This window comes from Antedon bifida, chromosome 2, assembly GCF_963402885.1.
Source record: "Antedon bifida chromosome 2, ecAntBifi1.1, whole genome shotgun sequence".
Taxonomy (NCBI): Eukaryota; Metazoa; Echinodermata; class Crinoidea; order Comatulida; family Antedonidae; genus Antedon; species Antedon bifida.
Genome location: NC_136227.1, coordinates 25,463,623 through 25,475,780, shown reverse-complemented (window position 1 = coordinate 25,475,780; position 12,158 = coordinate 25,463,623). Strand labels below are relative to the sequence as shown.

Below are 12,158 nucleotides of genomic sequence, written 5' to 3'. Positions count from 1 at the left end.
ATATTGTAATTGATTGTAAACCTCTAATAAACATTGTATTTATTCAGTATTTTATTTATTATTCAACTTCTGTATTTTTTTTTCAATAATAGTCAGTATTCAATTAATTGTCAGTATTTGCTTTATTATCATTGCTGTAAATATATATATTTTATAATTAATTTTTTTTAATCCCTATATCATGCACTTCATTATGGTTATTATTATGATGACTAAAAAAGAATTTACGATGGATTGAATAAAGTTCACAAAAAAACATGTTTCACAAAGCGGTACAAAAAAACATTTTTAGTCTTTTGTTGATCCATTTTAATGATAAATCTCTCCTAAAAATGTTTGGCAACATATGGATACCAACTTAATTTTAAAGTCACCTCTCTTATTTTGATTTAAGAAGACCACTGGATTATGAACAGATGATGACAATCCATTTAATAGGCCTAGTAGTAACATCATTACAGTAACAAGTCTGGTTATGACTATCAGGATGTAAACAACTCTAGTAACGCCGCTGCCACGAAAATGAGCGCGATTTATGTCACACAAATACAGGTCTGAAAAAGATGGTTTTGTGGAGCACTGTGGCGCAGTGGTTAGAGCATTGGACTTGCAATGAAGAGGTTGCTGGTTCAAGCCCGGCCGGTCACTGCAGTGTTGAGTCCTTGAGCAAGATTCTTTATCCACATTGTTCCTCCCCACCCAGGTGATAGAAATGGGTACCGATATTTAAAAAGTACTGGGAAGGTAAATCAGACTCGTTTGTGCGGGAGGAGTGGCGTACCACCACTAACATACACACTTAGTGGTGTCTGGCCCAAACGCTAAAGAAATGGAGATGGGGACCACGGCCATTAGCATTAGCTTAGGTTTCGACACTTTTATCACAGACTCTCATGCTTTTTTTCTTTTATTTACCCAAAAATAAATTATAAACACTGTAAATATAAATAAAAACACCATGGTTCAGGAAATCAACCGATATGTTTACATGTCCGATGTACAGTATGGTACTGTCATAATATATAGTATAGTATACAGTTTAAAATAATTTTAAAAATTAATGTTTAGGTAAATAAAGATTAAATAAGGTTTGCGGCACCTGTGTTTAAAAGGAAATAAAGTTGAGAATGTTGAAAATGTATGCTACTTTTCTTTTTAGAAACACGTGTATGCACATTTTAAATGTCTTACTATATTTATTTTATGTATATATTTTCTGTGTTTTAAGTGTTTCAAATATTAAAATTATTAATGTATAGCATAGGCCTATTGCTATTTATTTTGATTATACTTAGTGTATGTTACACAACAAAATAAAAAAAATCTAAAATGCCAATGTGTTTTTATCATGTAAAGATATTTTTACTTTTATTAACGATGTTCCTCCTGATAAAATATTTTACATAATACTTATATATACATATATTTTATATATACCAATGTATAATATACTACACTATACTGTGAACACTATTATGCATTTTTACTTTTTATTATTGTTGTGAGTATCATAAATTCAAGAAAATAATGAAAAAAGAGAGATGTGATTAATATGTAAATATTATGATGAACAAATAAAAGAAAAAAAAAACCCTTACTTTACATGACGATTGGTGATCTTTATCCGTGTCATATGTACTTTCATCATCATGATCAGAGTTATGTTCCCACGAACGAGCGATCGATGACAAATCGTAACACTGCCTATACGATTGTTGAGATGTGTGATATTCGCACATTATTTACAAGTTGGAGTAACACATAGAACATGAGTGTGTGGAAACAACCTGTTTGATCGTTCATAATTATTGATTATTAAATATCATCATATCATCATATCATCAACAAATGACGTAGCTTTTCCTTATAAGGAAAACAGCCCTTTGTGTTAAATTATAAAGGCTCTGTAAAATCACAATTACATTTGAACTGTTATATATTGCGTAATTCTGGGCGCAAGAGTAAAATTTGTCCAGATGCGCGCAACGAAAAGGACAAACAGGTGTTTGATCAGGTACAATCAAGTATAAAGCAAAGTGACATTGGCATGTTTTGTTTGTTGTTTTTTTGTTTATTTTTGTATTTAGAACTTACTATAAATCTAATATAATGATAATGATAATAATATTAATATTAATAATAAAAATATTATTAATAAGACACATTGTACAGATACAGATTACTTTTATTATCCAATATAATGGAAATTACAGTGCTCATATCTTGGCTTTCCTTAACTAAATATAAAGGGAAAAAAACAAATATTTTGTTATAATTTCGTATTCCAGCTGAGTATAACGAGTACTTGTAATTGTTCGTCTGCGCATTCACCGTCCTCATCCTACCACTACTAATGATAACGGAGCCGATAATGTGGCCACGGAGAGGATATATGGTCAACATGATCCACCCATTTAAGCTTATAGGCCTATAGGCCTATAGTCAAACACCGCTCCCAGATACTTATAATTGTTAACTAGACCTACTTCCTTTCCTTTAACGTACTGTATACCGGGTCCCATACACAGTCAGACCTACATACCTACTCTCAACATCTGTAGACATTTTCAAACAGTTACAATATTATAACGTTCAGTGATATCTCCGTGAATACAAAGTAACGGCAAGTTACGAGAAAGTTTAAGCTATCAGCACTCTATTTTTGGTCACCACCATTTTCTTGTTAATCCATCAGTCAGTATTTAAACATTCATTATTTGTATACTAAAAGATAGAATCTAACATACTAAATCAGTGAAAGACATGTTAGAAATGAGAGATGAGCAGAACACATAACCAGAATAACTGAAAATAGAACAATTAATCACAGAATGAAAACCACGAACTGGAAAAAGACACAGAAGAAGGTGAAGTGATGACATCAAGGGAGATGTCTGCGAACTGTCGATTGCTTCACAGAGAGAAGAGGAATTGGAAAATGCTCAAGCATCGGATGACATTACCATGATGATGATAATATTACATTGTATATAATAATTTTAATACATTTTAGATAGAGAAAATATTTAGGGAAAACATTCCCACGACAAATTGTTGATGATCCGTATTCAGAATATAGATTATCAATTTAACCGATAACCGATGTTTTGTGTTCAGATTATCTTACAAAACAATAGAGGTGTTAATTGGTGTTTGATGTTTTATCGCATACAATAATTATTGTACATTTAATCAATGCAATCGATAATAATGCCATATAGTAGGGTGAACAATCCGACAAAAATTATTTTCATTTTCGGTCAATGCAAAAAGGTAGGTATGTAGAAAATTTTCTGAATTTGAGCGCTTATAAAATCGCCAGTCAAGATCCACAAGATTACGCGCGCGTACAAAAGCCACGCGATTTATATTATTTAGAACGTCGTATGAACGTACGTGTAAAGGCCCATTTACACTAGGACGATAACGATCGACGATAAATAGACAAATATGTATTTTTTATACATAAAACAAACAAAATATAAAAACTTTTCATTCTAGAACTATAGAATAATCATTTATGCTGTCTTTGATGAAAATGATATTTTCACACGTCCAAACAAATGACGTCATGATTGGTAAGAGCAATAATAATATCGTGACGATGTTATTGTTTTTATTTATCATGACGTCATTTAGATTGGAATTTTAAAACTATTATTTTTATCAAAGACAGCATAAATGATTATCCTATAGTTCCAGAACGAAAACCTTTCTAATTTTTTTTTTGTTATGTAAAAAAAATGCATGCTTATATTTTATCGTCGATCGTTATCGTCCTAGTGTCGTCCTAGCCTTTAAGCTTGTGTCATGATCAGTGTGACGTGCGCGTAAAAAAGACAAGCCATTTTACCATTGTACCATACAAAAATACATATACTGACAATAACTATAGATTGTTAAACTTTTTACATTTGTTTTCTCTTTTGTGAGATTCACTCAACTTGATTTCATATTACATAACTAATTTTGAATACATTGATTTGTAATCAATCCATGTTTGTTCTCTTTTGTTTTTGCATACTGTACAGTACATAAACACCATAGGCACCGAACATAAATTATGAACCGCCCGGTGATATGCTGAAAACTAATTCTATAATATATATTTCGTCATGCAAACCTTCAAACAGTACAATATAATAATCAGGATAAAAACGATAAGAATAGTTTGTAAAATACGATACATTTTGGGAAGCCCTAGTCATTCATCAAAATAAAAGTTAGGTATATACAATTTGGTTCTCAACGGAAGTACGTAACTTTCCAATCACAAGCGGTCATCGCGTCATGATTGGTCAACTTACTTTATGGTGAGGTAACGTCCTTAAGCTTGATTTCCACCTAGGACGCAACGAAAGAAAGTAAACGTGACCAATGACTAGCAACAGTTCGAATAATCTATTGCTGTTATTGGTCAATTCACTTACGTGACGTTACGTCCTTGTGTTGCGTCTCTAGTGGAAACCAAGCATTAGTATTCACTGTAATTACGTTGGAAAACATTTTGTTTCTTGCCGTTTTTCCTAAAGCGTGGTTCCCACTAGAACGCAACGCAGTGTTGTATTGCGTAATCACAAGTGGGAACAGACGACGCAATAGTGCTGCAAACATCGAAGGTTTGATTTCACGCAGGCGGGGGAAAACACAATTATTAGAAGGGCACTTGCTTAAGTTGCGTAGATTGCGTTAAGTTGCGTCGCTAGTGAGAACCAAGCTTTAGTATAGAGGCAAGTAAACTCCTAAACTAAAATAGATAATACACAATTCGTGCGGACAAGGATCAGAACTTGTCAAGTTTGTGACGAAAAGGTTAAAAAAAGCAGGTGTTTTGATCACTAAATGTACAGGGTAATCAATAGGCATTATAACGAATATTAAACTAAGTCGGATTAGCCTTTGGTTGGGAGTGTTTCCGTCCCGATTTCTAAAACTAATCTGCTATATGAAAAATGATAACAATGATTGATGATCGCAATAAATTTTTAAACAAATTGCAAAACAGGATAAAAATTACAATCACAATTCGCATAGTGAAGTAACAGTAATTATATCGATATTGAAATATTTTAGTAATTAGTTTATATATTTTTTTATTAATAAAAAGTTTACGCCCACTTTCAGACTACTATCGATTAACGGATGTTGATCGATCAGAGATTTAGCATCAGATTAATGTCCACAACAATGATGTGTTTTATTATTTGTTAGTATAGTTATTGCATTATAATCCTTGATCGATAAATCAATAATTGTAATCGATAATGATGCATATAGTACGATGAACAATTCGACAAAATTCATTTTCATTTTGGGCTCAAAGCAAAAAGGTACGTAGAACATTTTTTGAACATTCAAAGAAAACACGCAGCGACGACACAAAGTTGATGCTATTATTATGCGTGGTTCCCACTAGAGACGCAACGACGTAACGCAACGTAATGGATTTGATCAATCACAAGCGATGAAATATTCGAACTGTCACTTGTCATTGGTCAACTCGCTTGCGTTGCGTCTACGTCCTTGTGTTGCGTCCTAGTGGGAACCAAGCTTTAGCGTTGTATGAACGTACGTGGGTATGTTTGTGGCAGTTCGCTCGAGTAAAAATCATAATAACAATGTAAATGTGGATGCGCTGTGTTAGTTCACGTTCGCGTAAAAACGTCATGGTAATAATGTATTCGTTCAAGTTTGCGTAGAAAAGCCATGCTACTAATTTGACGCTGTTGTTCACATTTGCGTATAGAAACGTCATGCTAATAATGTGAATACGCTGCGTTAGTTCACGTAGAAAAGTCATGCTAATCATGTGAATACGCTGTTAGTTCACGTTCGCGTAGAAAAGTCATGCTAATCATTTGAATACGCTGTTAGTTCACGTTTCGCATAGAAAAGTCATGCTAAAAATGTGAATACACTGTTAGTTCACGTTCGCGTAGAAAAGTCATGCTATTAATGTGAATACGCTGTTAGTTCACGTTCGCCTAGAAAAGTCGTGCTAATAATGTGAATAGGTTGTGTTAGTTTACGTTCGCGTGGAAAGTCATGTAAATTTAAAGGCTTAGAAGAAATTCAAAACCGCCACTTTTTTAATCAAAAGATGAGAAAATCTGAAAAAGCCGCACAATCGAGATTCGAAAAAAAGACAAATTTCAATAGACGGATGAATTTTAATAAATAGGCTACTAAAATGAATAGAAGAATTTATTTGAAGAGTAAATATTGGATTTTTGGCTAATGCTATCAATTGAAGTATTAAAAACTAATGAGGTACTTGGCAACATTTGTTCGGAAAGAGAGGACTCGGCCCATGTTAAAAGAATCAGATTTTTCTTCAGATTTGTAAAGTGTGAACCAATTTTCTTGAAATTCAATAGGAATATTCTGTAAGTGTTCACACCAGAATATTCATGATAATAATAAAAAGTTGTGGACGTTACCAGTATCGTACAAACAAAAAAAGCAGTAGGCCTATTATATTTTTTTTATTTCATTTCCAAAATCACAATCAAGTACTATGCTCTACTATACCATGGGACATACAACAAGAGTAAGAAAAGCATTTTAAAGCATTTTAATTTTTGCTTTCTTTTTTTAATGAAATTGTATAAAATTCAAAATATATGGTATTTACTAAAAGAAAGAAATACAAATTTGCGACGTGTATTGTAATGCATTTTTTGAATTGTAAATATGTATGTATATATACCTTTGTCATGGGTATATTTAATGCATGTATGAAATCATGTATGTATGTGTGTACATGTACAGGTACATATGCCTACTGTTCAGAGATAAATATAAAACAAGGAAAATGTGAAAAATAATTACGGTACATTGTAATAGAAAATGTTTTTTTTAGTACATTTAAATATTTAAGTTTTAGGCTAGATGTAAAGAAAAATAGCAAAATAAAAGAAAATTATGAAAAAAGATGGATAATGCGAGAAATATAAAAGTATAGAATTTTTACGAACATACTAATGATCGAATTATTTTTGATCGTATAAAGGATAGGAGAAAATAAAAGAAAATAATTGGGGGAAAATCAGAATAACATCATAATATATAAATTAGGAAGATGAATAAAATCATTGTATTGTTCATTGGAAAATGAAAGGAATAAAAGTAGTGTTTAACGCCACAAAAAAATCATCAAGTACTATACTTAGCAAAATTCTATTCTGCTAAGTATAGATTAAATTAAGAACACAGAAACTGAGCGAAATACTTGGTTAAATAAAGAGAGCAACAGTGTTTTATTTATTATTTCGGCCCATATTGAAGATAAATATAAATCGATATTTCGATAAGTATTTGTGACGTCACCAATTGTTTGAATTTCCTGAAAGGCAATACTATATTTACACCGAAACATTCAGGACGACGATGACTTGAAAATTGTGACAAAGTAACAATTTGGCCATTATCACACGGCCTAAAAGTGATCCAGAGTTTGAATTCTGGTCCGGATTGCCTAAAAATGTATGGAGTCATTGTAGCTATAATACCTTTCAGTGGTTTGAATTTGATAAAGATCCGTCTAAATTTAGTAAAATATTAAAAAGTGGGCCAGAATTGGAATCCTGGTCCGGATGCTTACACAATGTAATGGAGTCCGTGACCATATATCTATCTGTGGTTTAAATGTGTTAAAGATCCGTCATTTAGTTTGAACGATAAAAATAAATAGATGCAAAAATATAACCTCTTTGGCGGAGGTAATAAAAATAATACAGAGTATAATATTAAAACTAAATAAAAATTATAATAAAAGATAAATAATAACGATACTTAATTTATTATTTTTGTCCAAGTAATATGTTTAGGTTCCGCTTTTTGCTGCTATTCGTCTGTTTCGTGGAGGTCGTTGTAAGCCAGGAGAATTCGGTGCGATGTGAAAGGTACCATGAATTGGTAAACTATCTGGATGGCGTACCACAACGAGTAAACCAAGGAGGTACGTTATATAGCAAGGCAATCTAACAACATGATGCTGAGCTCCGGAGATCAAAGGGTTTATGTGTGGCTACGACACGATCAGTTCATACAGACACCGTGCTCCATGACTGTTAAGAGTTCCTATCTTGACAAGGCGAGTTCAGTGTCCTGTTGTTAGATTACCTTGGTTATGGTTAAGCAAATATGTAAGTATTGAGTCTTCCTCTTCAACTTACCACATCAACAACAAAGGTAAAAAAAACTGTCTCACAAACTTCGCGTTTATATACATTTTTTTAAATCGTTTGTTAGAAAATAAAGATCTGCAATTTACCAAGTTTAAAATTACTCCACCTCTCTTTTAGAAAAACCAACAAAACTCATGAAAATGTGATTCAATATACAATACGCGTATATTATTTTAAGAATAGAAATTATTAAGGTAATAGAAATTAATGATGTAGAAACAAACATTAAAGATGTATTGTCCCCCTGAAAAAATAATTCTAAAAATTTTTTTTTGGGAATATTTCATTTTAAAGATGTATTTTCCCTTTGTCTAATTCCAAAAAAATAAAAAATAAAATATTTCGAAAAAAAGTGGGTCATTTTGAAGTATCATAATAGTTATTAACTTTCACCAAAAATTAGTCGAAAAAAAAATCATTTAACAGAAATACATACGTTTTTTTGTTTAAAAAATAACTTTGACTGGAAGTCAAAGTTTTCGATCAAAACATATCTTATAATGCAACGCGCTTGTTTGGCTACTCTGTATGCATAATCATAAAACTTCCTTGCGATCTGTGTGAAAACACCTTCTCAACCATGACGAGTTGTAAACAATCTTAATTAGCATATGCATAATGCATACTCGTGGTTTGAAATCTTTGTTTACTTTCGCTCGCGATGATTTTCCAGACGACATGTAATCAAATTAATTTACCTGTTAATTACGTAAACTTCTTGTTTTTGGCTCGAATTTTCGACTTAAAGTGAATAACTTTAATATTACTTTGATATGGCCAATTTAAATTTATAATATTTTGACCTTCATTTTTTTGTGTTTAAAGGGACAATACATCTTTAATGTAACATAATAGTTATCCACTTTGACAAAAAATTGGCTGCCAGCCAATGGATTTTTGGTTAAATTTTACCATTTATTTTGTCATTTTATAAGTGAAAACATGATTTTTTTCGATTTTTTTTTCTATTGAAGTGATTAACTAGATTAAAACTACAATATAACATATTCAAAGTCTGATTTAATTAATCTTCATTTTTTTTATGTTTTTGGGGGACAATATATCTTTAATTATAATGTTTTTTTTATGTCAAAAGAGCAAGCAGAAGAAGAACGAGAACAAGGTGCAAACGAAGACGAGATTGAAGGTATAATGTTTTTTTTAAACCATAAACGCCAATTTACACAGATGAGCGGTATAGGCCTAAACGGTAATACAAATATAATCTATGTTATTCCTTAAAAATAAATTATGACCATTTACACACAACAGCGTGGAGCAGACATGGGACAAGCTACGTGGTTTTCCGCTTACCGTTACCGCTTGTCTGTGTACATTGGCCTTAACACGGTCTCACATACTGTAAACATACGGTATATGATTTGTTAAAGAAATTGGAAATTAAAAACGACCTATTAAAATCATTTTATAATTACATTCCAACACCAGTTAGTGTATCTGTACTAGGCCTGATATCACGTGTCGGCGTTCTTTAGGAGAATTAGAAGATCTAGAAAACTCAAGATAAATCTGAGATATGTGTTTTCTAGATCTTTACAGTTGACATCCATTTAATAGTTCTATTCAACTGTTTCACATGCTGAGATTGTTGTGCTACGTGAGGCTCAGGCTGGTGATTTTGGTCGTTAACAACCCCGTAATCTATGTTAGTACGTTTTGTTTCTTTGCAGAAATTGACAACATTGGACAAACAGAAGGTATGCACTCTCGCTTATGTTTAACCCTGTACAAATAATGAATAACTGCACAAAATCTAATTCTTTAAAGTACTTTTAAAGATAAATTGTCCCCCTGAATGTTTTGTTGAATGTGCCATTTTAATGTCACATACTATTTATTTACCTGACAAAATGTAATTTAAAGGAAAAAATAGTCTACCAGTCAATAGGTTTTTGGTTGAATTTAAAAGTTTATTATGTAATTTTATAAGTGAAAACATTATTTTGTTGGGTTCTTTTCTACGGAAGTGATTGACTTTGTTAAAACTACAAAATGGTCTATTCAAAGTCTGCTTATATTAAATAAATCTAAACTATTATTATTATAGGCCTATACTATATTATATAATACAGTATATATATTCTATCTATCCTACTGTAGTATGACTACAAATAGTTGAGAAAGAGACAGGCTTTTATAATATCCAAATAAGTGGAATTATAGAGCACGTTTAAATTAGTTTATACTTTTTATTACAGATATTGAGGAGATTGTTGAAGTTGCAGAACCGAGTAAGTAATATACTTTTAAATTATCGCTGACGAGCTTGTCAAAAACAACCATACAAACCAAGCAGTTGGAATTACACCAACTTCAAAGTATCGTATTTTCTATAGTGGAATAATTATTGAAAAAAAGGTACAGTGCTGAATTACAACATTACAACAAATTCGTCTCAATTTTTATTTCATAGCAATTTTAACAAGGAGAGATGGAGTTACCGCTTCCCAAAGTTCTGAAGGATGGTCTGGCGTGGCCGCAAGAGCAATTGATGGTAACAGAAACGGTGTCTATGGTGGCCATTCCTGTACTCATACACGTATGTATCTTTATTGTTGCGATATACATTTACATTTTTTATATATAAATAATAATTATAATATTTAGCGTCTGAAAATGTATAGATGTGTTTACTCATTCATTCTTAGTGATGTCATTTCTACATAATAAAATTAGTATCTGTTGTTTGCTTGGCATAAACATGGGTAGGTCTATACGAACTTTTAATATGTAAAAATTGTGTGAACAAATAACCTATAAAACAATCATCTTCTGTTGGTCCAAAACGTGTAACATTTCGTGGGATAGTATATAACTAATGGGCGATTTCAATGGAAAATTGACAGAACATTCTTTTGTTAACGTTGATTATAATTATGTCATTTGTTTCATTTCATTTTAAAGAAAACTCTGGTACGAGCTGGTGGAAAGTTGACTTGACGGAGACCAACGATGTTGTGTTTGTCAGGATTTTTAACCGAAATTGTAGGTTATGTTTCCATGTATTTTTCTTTCACTTTAAAGATGTATTGTCCCCCTGAAAAAATAATTCTTAAAAAAAATGTCGTTGAATTATTCCATTTTAATGTAACATAATAGTTATCCACTTTGACCAAAAATTGGATCGGAAAAAAAATGTATTTACATGAAAAAATGTAATTTAAAGCAAAAAATGGTCAAATCGGCTGCCAGCCAATGGATTTTTGGTTGAATTTAACCATTTATTTTGTCATTTTATAAGTGAAAACATTATTTTTTTTTCGTTTTTTTTTCTATGGAGGTGATTAACTTTATTAAAACTACAAAATAACATATTCAAAGTCTGATTTAATTAATCTTCATTTTTCATGTTTTTGGGGGACAATACATCTTTAAACGTTTCTTCGATTTTTCTCATTTTTCCAATTAAAAAAATTGTAATCATTTTCACCGAATTAAATAATTGTCCCCATTGTACGAATATAAAACGTTTATTATTTGTTTTAAGAAATACACATTTCCTAGGCTATAGCAGCTAGCCTCCCTAGCAATCATACGAAAATAGCAGGCAACTGAAATTGATATAGACTAATTAAGTTTTTTTCCAAAGATTCCACGTCTTGTAGTCCTTCCAATAATGAATAACAATCATACAAACGATCTAAAGCTTATTTAAGTACTTTTAAGGTCTGAAATAGTACATATTGCTCTCCAAAAATGTTAGTTCCGAACCATTTTGCATGTTATTGCAAAGCATTTTCGGCGATGATTTCTACCAGGAAATTGCAGTACTTCTATATATCGCAGAGCGTGCTACAGTGCAGTTATTTTAATAGCATTGGCCCCAATCAAATGAAAAGAATCTACTTTAGGTGTGTTATATAATAGTATATATCGTATACACTTTAGTGGCTTGGTTCTTATTAAAACGCAACAAAACGACGTACACGTAACGCAACTGATTTGATC

The 12,158-nt window shown here is 31.6% G+C and overlaps 2 protein-coding genes across 4 annotated transcripts in view; both read left to right on the top strand.

Annotated features, from left to right (window-relative positions):
- LOC144858790 (YEATS domain-containing protein 4-like) overlaps window positions 1–12,158 on the top strand; it is a 163,466-nt gene that overhangs the window by 78,673 nt on the left and 72,635 nt on the right. The gene's annotated exons all lie outside the window — the stretch shown is intronic.
- Window positions 7,821–12,158, top strand: part of LOC144858722 (scavenger receptor cysteine-rich domain-containing protein DMBT1-like) — a 31,608-nt gene continuing 27,270 nt past the window's right edge. For all 3 annotated transcript variants that reach the window (XM_078714818.1, XM_078714816.1, XM_078714817.1), the window contains exons 1-6: window positions 7,821–7,960; window positions 9,286–9,336; window positions 9,881–9,907; window positions 10,409–10,441; window positions 10,624–10,749; window positions 11,115–11,195. In XM_078714818.1, the coding sequence (XP_078570944.1) occupies window positions 7,822–7,960; window positions 9,286–9,336; window positions 9,881–9,907; window positions 10,409–10,441; window positions 10,624–10,749; window positions 11,115–11,195 (457 nt within the window). In that variant the 5' untranslated portion in view covers window position 7,821. The remainder of the gene's footprint in view (window positions 7,961–9,285; window positions 9,337–9,880; window positions 9,908–10,408; window positions 10,442–10,623; window positions 10,750–11,114; window positions 11,196–12,158) is intronic.